The 21,507-nt window shown below is 43.7% G+C and overlaps 1 protein-coding gene across 1 annotated transcript in view; it reads right to left on the bottom strand.

Annotated features, from left to right (window-relative positions):
* The window catches only part of slc4a11 (solute carrier family 4 member 11), a 182,940-nt gene that overhangs the window by 114,770 nt on the left and 46,663 nt on the right, over positions 1-21,507 (bottom strand). The window contains exon 4 of the mRNA XM_041200763.1: positions 16,765-16,808. Within this exon, the coding sequence (XP_041056697.1) occupies positions 16,765-16,808 (44 nt within the window). The remainder of the gene's footprint in view (positions 1-16,764; positions 16,809-21,507) is intronic.

The following is a 21,507-nucleotide window of genomic DNA, read 5'->3' as shown; positions in this document are numbered from 1 at the left end:
AGATGTTAGGCTGACTGGACTATAGTTTCCTATTTTTGTCTCCCTCCCTTCTTGAACACGGGCGTCACATTAGCAGTTTCCCAATTTGCTGGGACCCTCCCGGAATCCAGTGAGTTCTGGAATATTTTGACCAATGCCTCCACTATCTCTGCAGCCACTTCCTTTAAAACCTTTGGATGCAGGCCATCAGGTGCTGGTGACTTGTCTGCTTTCAGTCCCATTAGTTTGTCAAATATTTAGTCCCTCATGATAGAGACTGTTACAAGACCTTTCCTCTCATTAACTCCTTGCTTATCTGGTATCTTTGGGATGCTTATAGTATCCTCCACCATGAAGTCCAATGCAACATATTGGTTTAAATTATCTGCTATTTCCCTGTTCCCCATTGTCAATTCTCCAGTCACATCCTCCAAGGATCCCACGCTCACTTTAGCCACTCTCTTCCTTTTTACATACCCATAGAAGCTCTTGCTGTTTGTTTTTATATTTCTTGCCAATTTACTTTCATAATCAATTTTCTCCCTCATCAGTTTTTTAGTCATCTGCCACTGGTTCTAAAAAAATTCCCAATCCTCTCGCCTACCACTAGTTTTCGCTGCTTTGTATGCCTTATTTTTATGAACGGATACTCTCCTTGACCACCTTTGTTAACCACGGATGGTTCGTCCTTTTTGACAAGAACAAATCTTTGCTGAGCGTTATGAAATATCTGCTTAAATGTCTGCCACTGCTCATCCACTGACCTTCCCCTTAGTCTATCTTCCCAGCCTGCTTTAGACAACTCTTTCTTCGTACCTCTAATTGCCCATTTTTTAAGTTGAGGTATGTTACTCGCTCTCAAACTGAATTTGAAATTCTACCATGTTGTGATCGCTACCCCCTAGAAGATCCTTAACCAAGAGATCTCTTATTAGTCTAACCTCAATACACATTACTAGATCTAAAAGTGTCTGTTCCCGGGTAGGTTCTACAACATATTGCCTTAAGAAACAATCCCTGATGCGCTCTTCCACGTTACCCCTGCCAACCTGATTTGTCCAGTAAATATGCAAATTAAAATCACCCATGACAATTGCAGCACCCTTCTTACATGCCTCCATTATTTCCCGATTTATACTTTGTCCTACAGTGAGGCAACTCTTTGGGGGCCCTACAGCTGACTGCAACCCGTGACTTCTTCCCCTTGTTATTCCTCATTTCCACCCAAACTGATTCCACATCATAATCTATGGCACCTATATCACTACTCACCACTGCACTGATACCCTGCTTTATTAACAAAGCTACCCCACCTCCTTTTCCCTTTTGCCTATTTTTCAGGAACATTGAATACCCTTAAATATTGAATTCCCAGTCTTGGTCACCCTGCAACCACATCTCTGTAATTGCTACCAAATCATGTTCATTTATTTCTATTTGTGCCATCAACTCATCTATCTTGTTACAAATGCTGCGTGCATTCAGACAAAAAGCCTTAAACTTTGGATTTTTACCATTATTACTCACTGGTTCTAACTTCTGCTGCACTCTTCTGCTTATATTTTCTGCCCCTTCCTGTCACATTTTATCATTTGCCTCTTCACTACGCTGTACCTCTGCTCTCATTTCTTTTTGATTTTTTTAACATCCCTTCAATTGAACCCTCCCCCCAATTAATTAGCTTAAAGCTGTATCTACAACCCAAGTTATACGGTTCACCAGGACACTGGTCCCAACAGAAAGAGCTCTCCTTCCCCAGTACTGCTGCCTGTGCCCCATGAATCAGAACCCATTTCTCCCACACCAATCTTTGAGCCACGCATTTACCTCTCTAATCTTATTTACCCTACGCCAATTTGCACATGGCTCAGGTAGTAATCTGGAGATTATTACCTTTAGCCCCTCAGCAGAACCTCTTTCCTAGTCTTACCTATGTTGTTGGTTACCTACGTGAACCACAACAACTGTATCCTTCCCCTCCCACTCCAAGTTCCTCTCCAGACCAGAAGAGTTGTCCTCAACCTTGGCACCAGGTAGGCAACACAGCTTACCTGCCCATTCATTTTGTGATGGGAACACTTAATTGACTAACACTCCCTCCCACCCAACTCCTCAAGTAAATTGTGCTGAACCTCCATTCTTTAACACTTGATGGCATCTACAACCTCCTCAGGATAAGTGTGGAGAGGGAGCTTTGGTTAGTCACACAGTATTAGTGTTCCATCCATTCCGTTTTAAAATGGATCAGAAATTGCCACAGCGATATGGGAGTGCAAGTGATAATAAGAAAACCCAGCTAATTCCACAGACTGGGGTGCCAATGTTATTCGGCCACAAGTTTCTTAGCTTTCTTCTCCCGCAACACCCCTAGAGAGCATAGTGTCAGTCCAAAGCTTCACATTTGTATCCCTGTTAAGCTGGAAAATTCTAGAAACAACGACCGATACATTTTCAGTACAGGTCCAGGAGAGGTAGCTGCAGTTTAAGGTGCTGTTCACGCCCCCAAATCATTTCAGCATTGAAGGTGCAGTTATACCAAACATTCTGCCTCTGCTACCACAGAAGGTTAAAGTAAAAATTGCAGGAATTTCCCTTAACTTTTCTGGGGACACTTGCACCTTATCGCAGCTATGTGCCAATAGTGACTCCCCTCACCTCTTGCCCCAATTTCCAGAAGCATTTTCTTTCTCCCTAACCCAGGCCACCGGCCATTTTCAATTTTTTTAATATATCCACTCATCGAATGTGGGCATCGCTGGCTTGGCCAACATTTATTGTCCATTGCTGATTGCCCTCGAGAAGGTGGTGGTGGTGGTGAGCTGCCTTCTTGAACCGTTGTGGTCCATGTGGTGTAGGTGCACCCACAGTGCTGTTGGGGGAGGAAGTTCCAGGATTTTGACCCAACGACAGTGAGGAAACGGTGATATATTTCTAAGTCAGGATGGTATGTGGCTTGGAGAGCAGCTCGCAGGTGGTGGTGTCCCTGTGCAAGTGCTGCCCTTGTTCTTCTAGGAGGTAGCGGTTGTGGGTTTGGAAGGTGCTGTCTAAGGAGCCTTGGTGAGTTCCTGCAGTGCATCTTGTAGAGGGCACACATTGCTGCTACTGTGCACCGGTGCTGGAGGGAGTGAATTTTGAAGTTGGTGTATGGGGTGCCAATCAAGCAGGCTGCTTTATCCTGGATGGTGTTGAGCTCCTTGAGTGTTGTTGAAGCTGCACTCATCCAGGCAAGTGGGGAGTATTCCATCAGACTCCTGACTTGTGCCTTATGGATGGAGAAATCAGGAGGTGAGCTACCCACTGCAGAATCCCCAGCCTCTGACCTGCTCTTGTAGCTACAGTATTATAACACCCAGCATGTTGATAGTGGAAGACTCAGCAATGGTGATGCCATTGAAATTCAAGGGGCGATGTTTAGATTCTCTCTAGTTGGAAATGGTCATTGCCTGGCACTTGTGTGGCACGAATGTTACTTGCCACTTGTCAGCCCAAGCCTGGATATTGTCCAGGTCTTGCTGCATTTGGACATGGACTGCTTCAGTGTCTGAGGATTCGCGAATGATGCTGAACATCGAGCAATCGTCAGCGAACATCCCACTTCTGACCTTATGATGGAAGAAAGGTCATTGAGGAAACATCTAATGATGGTTGGCCCTAGGACTCTACCCTGACAAACCCCTGCAGCGATATCCTGGAACTGAGATGACTGACCTCCAATAACCACAACCATCTTCCTTTGTGCTAGATATGACTCCTACCAGTGGAGAGTTTTCCCCCCGATTCCCATTGACTCCAGTTTTGCTAGGGCTCCTTGATGCCACACTCGGTCAAATGTGCCCTTGATGTCAAGAGCGGTCACCCTCACTCACCTCAGAAGTTCAGCTCTTTTATCCGTGTTTGAACCAAGGCTGTAACGAGGTCAGAAACTCAAAGGCCCTGGCGGAACCCAAACTAAGCAATGATCACCTCACAGGCACTGAGTAAGTGCCACTTGATAGTATCAACAGCACTTTCCATTATTTTGCTGATGATAGAGAGTAGCTCATGGAGCAGTAATTGGCTGGATTGGATTTGTCCCGGATAGATTTGCTCTAAATGGTCAAGACACATCTGGGCAATTTTCCACATTGTTGGTGGTGGATGCCAGTGTTGTAGATGTACTGGAACAGCTTGGCAGCAAGTTATGGAGCACAAGGCTTCAGTACCATTGCCAGAATATTGTCAGAGCCTGTAGCCCTTGCAGTATTGAGTGCCTTCAACCATTTCTTGATATCACATGGATTGAATCCAATCGCCTGAATTGATGCTCCCACTCAAATCCTTCCCTCAGTCCTCAATTTACCTCCAATCATGCCAGCTCTCAAACCCCACCGGCACCGCCCCAGCCCAATTCATCTGGCACTTTTCTTCCCCTCACTTTAAGTTGGTGCTCTTCTTCTTGCTCTCCTTAGTTCTTGTTGGCAGAGTCCTCTCCACATCCCTCTAGTTCACACTGGCACTCTTCAACCCGCTGCAGATGATGCTGCTATTTTTAGGGTAACAAGTTCACGTTACCTTTCTCCCACAATAGAATTTACAGCAAGGGACAGTCCATTTGGTCCAACAGCTCTCTGCTGGCATTTATGCTCCACACGAGCCTATTCCCATCCCCTTCATATCCTATTCCTTTCTCCCTCATGTTTACCTGGCTTCCGTTGTGTGCATCCTCAACCACTGCAGATGCAACAAATGCCACATTCTAACCACTCAATTTCTCCTGGACTCTTGCTGCGTTAATTACTAACTTATATTCATGGCCCCTGGTTTTGGACTCTTTCACAGTTAGACCCACCCGATGGAACCCCTTCAGAATTTGGGACAGCTCAATCAGGTCACCTCTTTGTTTGAGGTCAAAACTTTTTGTTATGGTACACTAAGCAGTAAAACAGTAAAAGAAAAACAGCAACAGCACTGGGCAGGAGCTGCGAGAGGATAATCATCTCCCAGCATCAGGGGTCACATTAAAAACAAAACAAGTTACTGATTGCAAGGAATATTGATAGTTGCGATGTACAGTGACTCGTACCATTATCACCACATAGGGAAATATGGTGAACTCATTTTGTGCAAGTGTATCATTTACATCCATGCTCTCCATTGCAGGGCTATGGGAAGAAAATTGGGGAGTGGGGTGGTACAGGGTGGGGGGTGGCTGGACAAACTAGATAAAGCTTTCAAAAGATCCAGCACATGCATGAGGGACTGAATGGCTGCCTTTGGTGCTCCATTGTTCTATAATTCAACTGACCCGGTGCTCTGATGCAGGAAACTCTATCTTGCACATTTTACATCCAAACCTGAATTCAGTTTTCTTTTTTTTTAAAAAAAGACACTAAAATAAAATTACCCCAAAATTCAAAACATGCCGTTCCTATTTGCAAGAGTCAAGTCTGCATCTAATCCTGATGCAAGCAGATTCCTGGCATTGCACTCACACAAATTACTCAGCAACAGTACAAAAACAGTGCTGTTATACACAGCTCTGGTCAGCTTCCTTGCACTGTAATAAAATATTTTTTAAAAGGCCCTTTAATCAGAATTCTCTGCAATGGTTCAACTTTTAAAAAGAGATCCTGATGGGAAAATGACTTGCAAGGCGTAAAAAGTGTTCATTCCTTCGACTATTAAACAAGGTCACTGTAATCAGTATACTCCATAAGTGCCCTTGAACTGAAATGTCCTAACAAGCCACTCAGAAGGTAGTTAAGAGTCAACCAAATTGCTATGAGTCAAGAGTCACATGTAGGGTGGCAGATTTCCTGCTCTAATGGACAAAGGTTTTTACCACAATCGATGACAGTGGTCATGCTAAGCATTAGCTTTTTAGTTCCAAATTTTATTAACTGAATTTAAATTCCACCAGCTGCCATGGTGAGATTTGAATCTGTGTCCACAGGGTTTAGCCTGGGCCTCTGGATTCCTAGTCCAGTGACATTATCACTGCGCCGCTATCTCCCCCCTCCCAACCCCCAATCAGAAGTTAAGTGTTTTATAGAAGAAAATATTACAAAGAAGTACAGCACATACAGACAGCACACGCTACAGTCTTCAAAAATCCAAGGTGATCCAGAGTAAAGGGAAGACCTTTTAGAACAGAGATGAGGAGAAACTTCTTTATCCAGAGAGTGTTGAATCTATGAAATTCATTGCCACAGAAGGCTGTGGAGGCCAGGTCATTGAGTGTATTTAAGACCGAGATAGATAGGTTCTTGATTGGTAAGGGGATCAAAGGTTACGGGGAGAAGGCGGGAGAATGGGGTTGAGAAACTTATCAGCCATGATTGAATGGCGGAGCAGACTCAATGGGCCGAATGGCCTAATTTCTGCTCCTATGTCTTATGGGAGCAACCCCCATAAATATAAAACTCCTGGAGATCCCATAGCATAAGTTCGGAGGACAAGATTAGCCATCCAGAGGGAAACCACACCGCCACTGTTTTGTTAATACACAATTACAGGGGCAAGGTGCTTGCCAAGGGGTGAACACAGAAGCATCATAGAATGCTAAATCAATCAGTCACTGGGCTCAATGCAACATGTCCCACACAAAGGCAGGAATTAAAATCGGTCAACCAGACTTTGGAAAACCTGCAAAGACAAAATACCAGGTGCCCCTGGCAAATGAGATTAAGATAAAATAGAAATTCCTGTGTGGTAATCTGATGTGTAATATACCTTTAAGAAGAATGGTATAATGGAATGTCACATGATCTTAGTATCCAATAGCAAAGCAGCGCAGGCTACTTTAGTAGTCAGTAGCAATAGTCTAGAATTAGAGTCTGTAATGTAGAGACAGGGCTTGAGCTGTAAGCACACAAGTGTAACTGCTGAGTTCCTTTGTAAATAAATAGAATGTGTTCTACATAAGAACAGTCTGCTGATCTACCAACTCAGTCATCCCGAAACAAGCGTGCAATCCAGATCCATTAGTCCAACTAAACTAGTGACCAGGATCCTACACCCTGGTTCATCTCTGCTCTGATTGTGCCCTGACACCCTGCTGCAAGTGTTCAGCATCAAGCAGAACGCCAAGATATAGAGGAGGAGTGGAATTAGTGGACCAAAAATAAGAGAATGAAGGACGCCACTACCAAAAAAGATATCCCGAACAACAGGCATGGGATATGGCATGCCACGAGGGGCCTGGGCATTCTTGTCTGGGGAATGGGTACCGAATATTTCAGAGGAAAAGACTGTAGAAACCGTTTTCCATCACAATTGGATCCCCTTGATTGTCCTGCAGCCACCACAAGGCAGGTTCAAGTCTGTAGATGTTCTTCATTCACCTTGTAATGCAACAAGGCAGCATTTTATTCGGGGTTGTGACTAAATTCAAGTTCGTGTACTGCAAATTTCCAAAAGGAAATTCCACACGTCAGTAGCAATTATTCCACCTGTGTCCCCACCACAGGCTCATCAGTGCCCATTACAAGATCGGCCCAGTCACAATGATGTGGGAAACCCAGTAACTCAAAGCTGAAACAGCTCAGTTCATGGGTTTTGGAAGGGACAACCCAGCGGCAGGATCACTATTTTATCAAATGTAAAGAAGGAAAAAAGCAGAGCAAAAATAAAAAAAAATAAAATAGACTTGGCAGATAGACTATTAACTATTTTTAAAAAAATTAAACAATAAAGAGCCAGCAAGGTTATGCTGGCTTCGACTGGCTCACCACAAAGGAGAAGGGTTCCAGTCACATAGCATCTCAGAAACACCGCAAAATGCTTCCAGGCAATGAGTCACTCTTGATGTGTAGTTATTTGCTGCAGATGGGAACGTGGCAGACATTTTGATGGGACAAATGAGATAAATAACCAGTTCATCCACTTCTGGCAATGTTACTTGAGGGACAAATCTTAGCCTTGAAACCAGCAGGACTATTTACTCTTCTCTTTCATTCTTTCACAGGGTGTGGGCGTCACTGGCAAGACCAGCATTTGTTGCAACATCCGTAATTACCCTTGAATTGAATGATTTTCTGGGCCATTTCAGAGGGCAGTTAAGTGTCAACCCCATAGGACAGACCAGGTAAGGATGGCAGATTTCCTCCCCTGAAAAAGGACTTTAGTGAACCAGATGGGTTTTTTCAACAATCGATGATAGTTGTCATGGTCACCATCACTGACATTAGCTTTTATACTCTTCTGCCATGCAATCCCCCAATATCCACTGAACAACAGCTTACATTTATATAGCACTTTTACTACGGTACCATATCCCCAAACGTTATCACAGGAGCTTTAGCAGGCAAAAGTTTGACAATGAGTCAGGTAAAGAGAATCTAGAACAGATGACCAAATTTTGATCAGAGTTAGTTTTTAAGGAGTGCCATGAAGAGGAGGAAAAGGAGGTACTGTAGAAAGTTGGAGAGGGTTAGGAAGGCGATTGCAGTCAGTCAGTGAGCACAACGATGATGGGCGGGTGAGACTTACTACAACTTTGATAAAGGGCAGCAGTTTTTAAAGGGAGTTCAAATTGACAGCAAGAGTAAGATGGGAGGGCAGGGGGAGCATTAGAATAGTCAAGAATAAAAAAAAGAGTCTGGTCCTTAATAATTGCATAAAGTTAAGAGAATTCATCGAGGCCCCTTGCTGTTCATCCCCCAAAATTCCAACAGTCCCAGGAGATCGAGGAGGGGCCAGTGGCAGAGGAGGCTCCTTCACAGCCGAACTATGAGGGAAATGGAATTTCCAGAACGATCTCCGCCAACCAACAATACTGCTGATTCCGTCCTTCCTGTGGCCGGCTTTAAGTGTGTCCATGGTATAATTACTATACAAGAATGGAAGCAAGGCCTGCTGCCGGTTTCTGAATGACAAACAAAACCGATGATAACAGTGATTTCTTTGCTTTTTTTGAAAAAAACATTTGAAAGCCTGCAACTCTTTGGGCCAGAATTTTACATCTCACGGGCGGGTGTGTGCCCAATCATCCAGCCGCTAAACAGCAGGAGGGAGGGTCCTGGCGCCATCGCGCACTCACTCAATATCTCGCTCAGTGGCCGTGCGTGGCGGTCCGGAGCGCGCCTGCCCAAAATTAAGCGGGCAATTAAGCCCATTAAGGGGGCAATTGAAAGCGATTTCCCGTGGCCGGTCTAGTGGCTGCCAATTTAAACTATTTAATTTTTCTTTCTCAACACCAGCCAACCTGTTCTTGCAAGCAGGACCATCTGTGCTTTCCACATCCCCAAGCATCACCTTGGCTCCATGGTAACACTTCCGCCCGAGTTAAAAGGCTGTGGGTTGACGCCCCTCTCCAAGGACTCAAGCTCAAGACCTGGGCTGGCACTTCAAAGCAGTACTGAGGGAGTGCAGCACTGCCGGATGTGCCATCTTGCAGATGAGCAGTTAAACCGAGGCTCCATTCACCATACTTGATGAACGTAGAAAAAGCACATGGCACTGTTTCAAAGCCGTCATCGCAATGCCATTTATAGGGCCTTGCTGCTGGACAAATTGGCTGCCACATTTCCTACATTGCAACAGAAACCACACTCAAGGAGTAATTACATAAAAAACAGAAAATGCTGGAAATACTCAGCAGGTCTGGCAACATGCGGAGAGAGAAACAAAGTTAACATTTCAGGTCAATGACCTTTCATCAGAATCGTGTACTTCATTCGCCAAATAGCACTTGAGGACATCCCGATGCCGCAAAAGGCACTCTAGAAATTTCTTTTGACGGTTACTCACGGTGAGCAGAATGCTCATTCTTTTTTCTTTTGCAGAGACAAACACAAGTTTTGTTCCAAAGTCGACTTGTCCAGCTAAAAATATGGCCGAATGCAATGGTTAAGAAGCCTCCCCATCCACAGGGAACTTTGACAGCACAGGAAAAAAGAGGGAGGCCGCTTGGAGAGGTGTCTGTAAGATTAATCCTTACGGTCGCCTCTAAGCATCACTGGGTGCATGATCCATTTGGTGACAGCTGCCAATGTCTTATGGCAATGAAGGGCCTCGAGATAAATCCACTATCTAGATCCGGCCAAGTAGTAAGTTACATAGAGCATAATGCAAAGCAGAGAAAAAACAGGGGCGAAAGACTAGAGCAGAATCCCCTTCAAGACCAGGAGAAAGAACTCCATTAAGACATTGCAAGCACCAGTACAAGCCAGAAGGGTTGATTAAAATAGCTCTTACAGTATCTAAGTAGAGTGCACGGAAAACAGAGCCAGTTCACCTTTTTAAATTTTCTCCAGTATTTTAAAAGCAGCAGGGGGTTTTGCAAAGAGAGCCAAAGCCAGCCAAGTCTTTGCAAGCTTCAGGAACGCTGAATAAGGCCAAGCTGTTGGTGTTTTAAACAGGTGAATGCTCCACAGGGGGCTAATGCTCTCTTTGTGCAGGTAAAACAAAACTTGCAGCTTAAAGCCTGTGTGCCTCTGGTGACTTTTCTTGGTTGTTTGTATCCCCAGTCTCTATTGGCAACACTGCTTCATTTAATCCACTTATGGGATTTATTTGGGCTGCGATCATGTCTGCCGGCAGGGGGTCCTCCTCCAGCACAGACTAATGGTGTACGTGGGCTCAGGGGGTCATCGTATCATTTAAAATACAGGCAGCAGCTACCAGCATAGGCCACTCCCATCACCACTGCTCATAAATAAAAAAATATGCGATATAAAATAAGGGGTACAGTTACTTAAGGGTGTGCAGCAGCAAAGGGTCCTAGGTATATATGGCCATAGATCATTGAAGGTGGCAAGACAGTTGGAAAGAGCAGTTAATAAAACATATAAGTATCCTGGGCTTTATTAAAAGGGGCATTGAGTACAAGAGCAGTGAGGTTATGCTGAGCTCATATGAGGCACTAGTTAGACCTCAGCTGGAGCAGTGTGTACATTTCCGGGAGCCACACTATAGGAAGGATGCGATCGCATTGGAAAGAGTGCAGGCGAGGTTTATAAGAATATTCCAAGGATGAGAAACATGAGCTATGAAGATAGATTGGAGAGGTTGGGACTGTTCTCCTTGGAGAGGAGTAGCCTAAGAGCAGATTTGGTAGAAGTGTTCAAAATCATGAGGGGGCTGGATGGAGTAGATAGGGAGAAACTGTTCCCGCTTGACAGGGGATCGAGAATGAGAGGGCACAGGTTTAAAGGTGTTTTGCAAAAGAAGCAAATGCGATGTGAGAATAAAACGTTTTCACACAGAGAGTGGTTCGAGTCTGGAATGCACTGCCGGGTGGAGGCAGATTCAAGAAGGCAATAGGTTATTGCATGAATAGAAACAACGTGCAAGGGCTTGGGGAAAAAGCCGGAGAAAGGCACTAAGTCATGATGCTCACTTGGAGAGCCAGTGCAGGCACGATGGAACGAATGGCCTCCTTTTGCACCGTAACAATTCTGTGATTCCTTGAAATCCTGACAATGGTTCAAGGCAGGCCAGGTTCTATGTTCCCTGCAACCCAAGTATTCAGGAGAAGGGGGGCAGCAGTATTGATTCAGAATGATATCACAGCTCTAAATACATAAGGATTTATAAAACGGTTCTAAGAATTAATCTGTTTAGCTTAAGTTAAGAAATAGAGGAGCTGTTACAGCAATGGGAGCTTTCTTTAACAAAAAAGAAATGGAGCTCCATCTATCTCCTTATCACTGTTTGAAGAAACTGGTCAGAAACTTTCAAAAAGGCGTGTAACAAAAATAGAGCAGTTATGTTGTCAACACTAATTACCCTAAAATAGATCGAGGAAAAGCATAGTGCTGATGATGAGGAAGTAGAATAATTTCCGATATGTGCTCAAGAGAACTTTCCCAAGCAATATATTGCCAGTCGAAGGTAATAACATAGGATCTGGTCCTGGGAAATGAAGGGAGGGCAAGTGGAGTGTGTTACGGGAGGAGTTTGTCCAGCCAACAGCTACAATAACAATTTCGTATAAAGCAATTATGGAAAGGGACCCGAAAGCATCGAAGGTATTTGTTCAACTGCTAAAAGGATTAATTTAAGTGATTTAAGAAGCAAGCATAGGTAGGTCAGAAAAGGTGATTGTGAGGTAGAGCAGTAACAGAACAATTAAGGATATCCAGGGAAAAGTTTACAAACGAACAAGCTTGGTTTGTAGGATAAAGGTAGAGCATCCAAAGCTAATGTGCCCTCTGGGTGAAAGGAAAGACAAAATGGGAAAAAGAGTCTTATGCCAAATGTCTGGAACATGATTTAGTTTATAACCAGGAAGATATTGAAAAGTACAGGAAGGAATCAAAAACGTTAACACTCCTGGCAAAGAGAGGTGACAAGAAAAAATAGCAGCCAACATTAAATTAAAAGCCAAAATATTTTATAAGCATATAATGTGTTAGGTGGTTAACTAGAGGAAAAGTTGAGCCTATTAGAAGCCCAAAGGGTAATCTTCAGGTTGAGGTAGATGACATGGCAAAAGTATTCATGTGCACTTTGCATCAGTCTTCCCAAAAGAAGCGCTTAATGCCAAGTTTGGTTTGCTAGGTGGTTTTCAATGGTGCTCCCCCAGGGTCAGACTTGGGTCCATTTAAAAGCAGAGAGGGAAGTTATGGACAGGATAGTTATGGATTAGAAAAGGTGTACAAAGTTACTGAAAGTTGCTAAGTCACCTGATCCAGAGGGAATGCACCCCAAGTTGCTGAAAGATGCAAAAAGGTAGAAACAGCAGAGCCATTGGTCACAATCTTTCAATCTTCACTGCTTACAGGATTAGTGCCATAGGACCGGTTACTAATGCTAAACCTATTCAAGAAAGGGGAGAGGGACAAACTAGATAATTACAGGCCAGTCATCCCAGCAGCTGTGGTTGGGAAACTATTGGAAACCATTATTAGGGACAAAATAAACTCTCAGTTAAAAGAGCATGGGTTAATTAAGGACAGCCAGCATAAATTTGTTAAAGAAAAATTGAGTCTACCTAGCTTAACTGAATTCTTTGATTAGGTAGCAGATAGGTTTGAACTAGGTGATGAAGTAGATTTTGTATACATGGCATTTTGAAAGGTATTTGACAAAGTGGCATTCTGGAGACTTAATAAGAAAACGGAAATTAAAGAGCAAGTGACAGCATTGATACAAAATTGGTTCAGTGGCAGAAAGCAACAAACAGATTGTAGATGTTTTTCAGACTGGTAGGTGGCTTTCAATGGTGCTCCCCTAGGGTCAGACTTGGGTCCATTACAGTCTTTTCCATTTTTAATAAGCAAGCTAGGCTCTACAGGGAGTGGCATTATAAAGCTTACAGATGATACCATACTTGGCAGAGTGGTAGACAGATAGTGATGAGGCTAGTTACACACTTCAAGATGGTGAAGTGGGCAAGCATAGCAGATGAAATTCATAAGATGAAGCAGAAAATGCTGCACTTTTACCATAAGACCATAAGACATAGAAGCACAAATTAGGCCCATCGAGTCTGCTCTGCCATTCAATCATAGCTGATAAGTTTCTCAACCCCATTCTCCAACTTTCTCCCTATAACCTTTGATCCCCTTACCAATCAAGAGCCTATCTATCTCGGTCTTAAATACACTCAATGACCTGGCCTCCACAACCTTCTGTGGCAATGAATTTCATAGATTCACCACTCTCTGGCTAAAGAAGTTTCTCCTCATCTCTGTTCTAAAAGGTCTTCTCTTGACTCTGAGGCTGTGCCCTCGAGTCCTAGTCTCTCCTACTAATGGAAACATCTTTCCCACGTCCACTCTATCCAGGCCTTTCAGTATTCTGTAAGTTTCAATTAGATCCCCTCTCATCCTTCTAAACTCCATCGAGTATAGACCCAGAGTCCTCAAACGTTCCTCATATGTTAAGCCTTTCATTCCTGGGATTGTTCTCGTGAACCTCCTCTGGACCCTTTCCAGGGCCAGCACATCCTTCCTGAGACAGGGGGCCCCAAAATTGCTCACAATATTCTAAATGTGGTCTGACCAGAGCCTTATAAAGCCTCAGCAGCACATCCCTGCTTTTATATTCTAGACCTCTTGAAATAAATGCCAACATTGCATTTGCCTTCCTAACTACCGACTCAACCTGCAAGTTAACCTTAAGAGAATCCTGGGCTAGGACTCCCAAGTCCCTTTGCACTCCAGATTTCTGAATTCTCTCCCCATTTAGAAAATAGTTTATGCCTCTATTCTTCCTACCAAAATGCATGACCTCACACTTCCCCAGGTTGTATTCCATCTGCCACTTCTTTGCCCATTCTCCTAACCTGTCCAAATCCTTCTGCAGCCTCCCCACCTCCTCAATACTACCTGTCCCTCCACCTATCTTTGTATCATCTGCAAACTTAGCCAGGATGCCCTCAGTTCCTTCATCTAGATCATTAATGTATAAAGTGAAAAGTTGTGGTCCCAACACTGACTTCTGCAGAACTCCACTAGTCACCAGCCGCCATCCTGAGAAGGACTCCCTTATCCCCACTCTCTGCCTCCTGCCAGACAGCCAATCTTCTATCCATGCTAGTACCTTGCCTCTAACACCATGGGCTCTTATCTTACTGAGCAGCCTCCTGTGCGGCACCTTGTCAAAGGCCTTCTGGAAGTCCAAGTAGATGACATTCATTGGCTCTCCTTTGTCTAACCTACTCATTACCTCCTTAAAGAATTCTTAACAGATTTGTCAGGCATGATCTCCCCTTGATGAAACCCATGCTGATTTTGCCCTATTTTACCATGCACTTCCAAGTATTCTGAAATCTCATCCTTAATAATGGACCCTAAAATATTACCAAGAACTGAGGTCAGGCTAATCGGCCTGTAATTTCCCATCTTTTGCCTCACTCCCGTCCTAAACGGGGGGGGTTACATTATCGATTTTCCAGTCCTCTGGGACCCTCCCTGACTCCAGTGATTCCTGAAAGATCGGCAAGTGAATAGGCAAAGACAGTGTACTATAAATAAGATTTTGAAAAGTGTAGATGGGCAGAGAGACCCTGGTGTCCATAAATACAAAAAAGTGAGTGAAACTTGGTAAGGTGTTTAAAAAAGGTCTATGGTTTACAGGCGTTTATGAATAAAGGAATAGGATATAAAACCAAAGGAGTTCCTACTAGAACTTTATAAATCATTGGTTAGGGCTCAGTTGGAGTATTGTGAAGAATTCTGGGTGCCACATTTCAGGGAAGATGTAAAGGTCTTAGAGAGCAAACAGGAAGTTTAACAGGATGTTTAAAGGGATGAGGGTCTCCGGTTGTAAGGAGAGATTGAAAAGGTTCGGGCTGTTCTCCTTGGAGCAGAGAAGATAGTGAAGTGGAGATTTGATAGAAGCATTTGAAATCATGAAGGGTTTAGATGGAAACGATCATCTTTATTAACTTCAACAGCTGATGGGTTGATAACCAGAGGGCACAACTTTAAAGCTAACTGGCAAAAGAACTAGAGACAAGAGGAGAAAAAACTCATATTGTGTGGTTCAAATTAGGAATGCACTGCCTGAAGGGGGTGTTGGATACAGATTCAACAGTCGGCTTAGAAAGGAAATTGAATAAATACCTGAAGGAGAAAACACATTACAGAGATATGGGGAAAGAGTGGAACTAATGCAATTGTTCTTTAAAAGAACAAGTGCAAACTCAATGGACTGAATGGCATCCTTCTGTGCTGTACTGTGATTATTTGATTATCTGCTTTAGCTTTTTTTTTTAATTCATTCATGGGATGTGGGCCTCGCTGGCTGGGCCAGCATTTATTGCCCATCCATAGTTGCCCTTGAGAAGGTGATGGTGAGCTGCCTTGTTGAACCACTGCAGTCCATGTGGTGTAGGTACACCCACAGTGCTGTTAGGGAGGGAGTTCCAGGATTTTGACCCAGCGACAGTGAAGGAACGGCGATATATTTCCAAATCAGGATGGTGAGTGACTTGGAGGGGAACTTCCAGGTGGTGCTGTTCCCATCTATCTGCTGTCCTTGTCCTTCTAAACGGTAGTGACGTTGGTCGAGGAATACATTTTGGTCACATTTTTCTGCCAGAATGGTCTGCCTAGCATTCCTTTTTACTAACAATCTACTTTCTATATCATTGTATTTGTGCTTTATGCTGCTTGGTGTGCAGCCCGTATGTACAGCATGCAAGGAGGGATAGGAAGTGTGTGTTTATTACACTGTAGGCCAGCTTTCAGTATCTCTAGCAGCTGTATGCAAGATGCCTTCCTTTGCTTTGGCCTTGTTCCTATCCCCAAAGCCACCACCATGAATTACGTGATGTGGGTCTATTTTAAAAGGGTCTCATTATCACCAGTGGGAGTAGAAAAACCTTAATGCGACTGCCCAGAATAAAGAACCCCTACTGATCCACTGGCAGAAGAGGTAGTAACCACAGGACACAGCTTGAAGCTAATTGGGAAAAGAACTGGAGAGAAGACAAGAATATTTTTTTCATGTAGCAAGTTGATCTGGAATGCACTGGCTGAGAGAGTGGTGGAAGCAGATTCAATAGTACATTTCAAACAAAGAAGAGAATTGCATTTATACTTAAAAAGGAAAAAAAAAATCACAGGGCTATGGGGTAAAGACAGGGGAGTGGGACTAATTTGACAGCTCCTTTAAAAAGAGTCTACAAGGGTATGACAGACTAAATGAATCCTTATTGAACAGAAGGAGGCCAATGATGAACACCTCTTTCAAAAAGGTATTAAAAGTTCCAAAATCTTCTCTTAGCATTCAAATAACATTTTATATATTAGCCTTGCCAGCCTAGACCACAACATTTATACATGGGAGCTTACAATATTAGAGGTTACTTTATTCCATCATCCAAATTGAAGCAATAAAAGCGTCACTCACTTTTCTGGAAGTATGTAGCAAGACACAACCAGCATTGTCATTTTCTGTGGAGAGGGAAAAATAAGATTTAAGGATTGATTATTATTAAACATGGAAAATTTTTGCCTTGGTAGAAGGATACCATTGTAGGTCTTTCATCAAAACCTATGGAAAATTAGCATTTGGAAAAATCAACGGATTGACTATTGAGCAATGAAACTACCAGTTTCAGCCTCAAATCTTCTGGATGGATACCGCTAGTGTTGAGATGTTGGTGGTGAACCAGATGTCCTATCATCCCTCCTGGGTTCTCTGCTTGCCTTTCAGACAAGCAGCGATATCGGGACTGACTGGTTTCATTCTCAAACGCTTGGTCTTGGGCTAAGTTGTAACATTAAATTGATGCACATGTGACTGCCTGTATACGGTTGGCATAACTAAACCATCTGAACTTCTGTAACTTCCCTCGATCACTTCCCTCAGTAACAGAGAAGACTTTCTAATTTTAGAGCTATCCTTCGACACACATTAGACAAAGATATCCAACACATTCTGAAACAAAGAGCTAGACCTATTAAGCTATTCAGCTCAATATTCAATTCTCAGGTTTTAAGTTAAAAAAAAAGCAGTATCTTGTATATCCTTATTTCCCAAGGAAATCCCCAAGCATTTTAGCTAATCAGAGTGCCAGGGGTTAGAGGAATTCAACCCTTCTGGTGTCATTCACCTCCCACAGATCTGTTGGTAGCCCTGATAATTTCAAAATCAACAAAATATTGTCAACGGTCCTAGGCATGACACATCTTTTAATCTTGCTTTATAGGTCTCTGCTTACATAAGAAGGGTCGCAGACAGATCCAGATATTCAGGGCATCCTATGACCTACCTAACAAGGTATCTATGACCCTGTTGCCATGATACTTTGTCTTCTATCCCTTGATTCATTTGTATAAACAGACTTGGTTTAAATTAACATTAATTTGTTCTTTTCCTAGCACTGTCCGTCTACCAACTCAACTTTAAGGCAATTTTTTAATGGCATTTCCTCTTTCCCCCACCCCATAAACTTGAAGGTAATGGTGGTGTGAATATTGCCTGCCACTTGCTAGCACAAGTCGGGATGTTACCCAAATGCCAGTTAATGACCAACTTGAGCCAGAAAACCCTACCAGTCTTCCTTGACCCTCAATGTCAGGTCCCTAATCAGTACCTGGGACGGTGGGGTGGGATAGGTCACCAGAGGTTTAAGTGGGCTAGCAAAAGGGAATTAGAAATCTACTTGAAAAAAGGAAATTTGCAGGGCTTTGGGGAGAAGGACAGGGAAGTGGAACTACTTGGATAACTCACTCAAAGAGCCGACACATAAACAATAGGCTAAGAATGGCCACTTTATACACCAAGTTCCTACAAATTAACGTCTTGGCTATAAGATCCAGCCGGAAGCTGGAAAACATGCTCTGAGTGTTCACTTCCTGATCCCTCAAAGCCTTTTCACCGTCTGCAAGGCTTAGGTCAGGAGTGTGATGGAATACTCATTTAAGCATTGCTGAAAAAAGACATTTTGTCAAAGCTTTTCATCTTGCACTCATCAGGACGATCACAAGAATACCGATGTCGGGGAGGCAACAACTTTATACTGAGAGAGAAGAATGTTCTAATTGGCTGACAAGTGGACTCTGATTGGTAGGGGCTTTGCCATGGAAAATACATCTTTAATAGAGACTGAAAGTTGACTGTCAAGCATTGTTGGCTACCCTGATCATATCATTTTGTGCTGTATAATCGCACAAATTCATCAATGGGCCCAAGGCCATCACTTTTGGCCCAGAAAAGGGCCCAGTCTACCTCACATTATCCTGGAAGGGCAACGTATCTCAAAAACTTGAGCAACACATGAAGCTAGCTGTTTCATGCTGCTGCTATGCAAGACAAGTGGTATTCACCACTAACAGGATGCTGCTATCAAGCCAAAAAGAATTTCTGCTTATCGCATAAATTATTACTGTGGTGTAGAAATTTCAGTGCCTCTGTGTCACAGAATCACACAGTGCAGAAGAGGCCCTTTGGCCCATCAAGTCTGCACCGACACATGAGAAACACCTGGCCTACCTACCTAATCCCATTTACCAGCACTTGGCCCACAGCCTTGAATGTTATGATGTGCCAAGTGCTCATCCAGGTACTTTTTAAAGGATGTGAGGCAACCCATCTCCACCATCCTCCCAGGCAGTGCATTCCAGACTGTCACCACCCTCTGAGTAAAAAAAGTTTTACCTCACATCCCCCCCTAAACCTCCTGCCCCTCACCTTGAACTTATTCTCCCTTGTGACTGACCCTTCAACTAAGGGGATCAGCTGCTCCCTATCCACCATGCTCATGCCCCTCATAATCTTGTACACCTCGATCAGATCACCCGTCAGTCTTCTTTACTCCAGCAAAAACAACCCAAGTCTATCCAACCTCTCTTCATAACTTAAGTGTTTCATCACAGGCAACATCCTGGTGAATCTCCTCTGCAACCTCTCCAGTGCAATCACATCCTTCCTATAAAGTGGCGACCAGAACTGCACACAGTACTCCAGCTGTGCCCTCACCAAGGTTCTATACAACTCCAACATGACCTCCCTACTTTTGTAATCTATGCCTCGATTGATAAAGGCAAGTGTCCCATATGCCTTTTTCACCACCCCACTAACAGGCCCCTCTACCTTCAGAGATCTATGTACACACACGCCAAGGTCCCTTTGTTCCTCAGAACTTCCTAGTGTCATGCCGTTTATTGAATACTTCCTCGTCAAATTACTCCTTCCAAAGTGTATCACCTCACACTTTTCAGGGTTAAATTCCATCTGCCACTTATCTGCCCATTTGACCATCCCGTCTATATCTTCCTGTTGCCCAAGACACTCAACCTCACTGTTGACCACCCGGCCAATATTTGTGTCATCCGCAAATTTACTAATCCTAACCCCTACATAGTTATCTATGTTGTTCATATAAATGACAAATAATAGGGGACCCAGCACAGATCCCTGTGGTACGCCACTGGACACTGGCTTCCAGTCACTAAAGCATCCTTCTGTCATCACCCTCTGCCTCCTACAACTAAGCCAATTTTGAATTCACCTTATCAAATTATCCTGTATCCCATGTGCATTTAACTTCTTTATAAGTCTCCCATGTGGGACCTTGTCAAAGGCTTTGCTGAAATCCACATGAACTACATCTACCCTCATCTACACACCTGGTCACCTCCTCAAAAAATTCAATCAAATTTGTTAGGCATGACCTCCCTCTGACAAAGCCATGCTGACTATCCCTGATCAAACCTTGCCTCTCCAAATGGAGATAGATACTCTCCTTCAGAATTTTCTCCAATAGTTTCCCTACCACTGACGTGAGACTCACTGGCCTGTAGTTCCCTGGCTTATCTCTACAACCCTTCTTAAATAGCGGAACCACATTAGCTGTTCTCCAGTCCTCTGGCACCTCCCCCGTGGCCAGAAAGGAATTAAAAGTTTGGGTCAGAGCCCCTGCGATCTCCTCCCTTGCCTCCCTCAGCAGCCTGGGACACAAATCATCTGGACCTGGAGATTTGTCCACTTTTAAGCCTGCCAACACCTCCAATACCTTGTCACTCCCTGTATCAATTTGCTCAAGAACCTCACAGTCTCTCTCCCTAAGTTCTGTACCTTCATCCTCATTCTCTTGGGTGATGATGAACGTGAAGTATTCATTCAACACTCTAGCGATGTCCTTTGGCTCCACCCATAGGTTGTCCCTTTGGTCCCTAATGGGCCCTACTCTTTCCCTGGTTATCCTCTTCCCATTGATAAACTTATAGAATATCTTGGGATTTTCCCTACTTTTACCAGCCAGGGCTTTCTCATATCCCCTCTTTGCTCTCCTAATTGCTTTCTTAAGCTCCACCCTGCACTGTCTGTACGCTACTAACGCCTCCGCTATTTGCTTCCCTTGTACCTGCTAAAAGCCGCTCATTTCCTTCTCATCATAACCTGAATATCTCTGGTCATCCCTGGTTCTCTGGGCTTGTTACTCCTTCCTATCACCCTAGAAGGAACCTGTACCTTCCCCATTTCCTTTTTGAACATCCTCTACTGTTCATCTGTAGATTTCCCCACAAGTAACTGTTCCCAGTCTACCTTAGCCCAATCCTGCCTTATTTTACTAAAATCCACTCTCCTCCAATCCAAAACATTTTTTTGCAACTTGTCGATTTCTTTGTCCATAACAAACTTAAACTGTACCATGTTGTGGTCGCTATCACTAAAATGCTCCCCCACCACCACCTCAGCCACCTGCCTGGCTTCATTCCCCAGAATTAGGTCCAGCAGTGCGCTGTCCCTTGTTGGACCCTCTACATATTGACCTAAAAAGTTCCCCTGTACACATTTCAAGAAATCCACTCCATCCAAGCCCTTAACACTACGTCTATCCCAATTAATGCTGGAAAAGTTGAAATCACCTAATATAATTACCCTATTATTATTTTTACACACCTCCACAAATTGTGCACATATTTGGTCCTCAATTTCCCACTGTAATGCTAGGTATGTAGTCCGTACGTCCTAAAGACTGCGGGATCATATCAAACAGCATGTCCCTTCCGCTGTTCGCAACAGGCAAGGCACAGACTGTACCCAACCTGGCCGTGCTTGCAAAATTCAAAACAGTGTCCAACGTTAGATGTGATTCCTCAATTGGACAACAGTTGCTAAATAACCCTCAGTGTGCTAAAAATA

This window comes from Carcharodon carcharias, chromosome 1 (genome assembly GCF_017639515.1).
Source record: "Carcharodon carcharias isolate sCarCar2 chromosome 1, sCarCar2.pri, whole genome shotgun sequence".
Classification (NCBI taxonomy): Eukaryota; Metazoa; Chordata; class Chondrichthyes; order Lamniformes; family Lamnidae; genus Carcharodon; species Carcharodon carcharias.
Note: the sequence above shows the minus strand (reverse complement) of the source record. Positions and strands in the feature narration are given on the sequence as shown.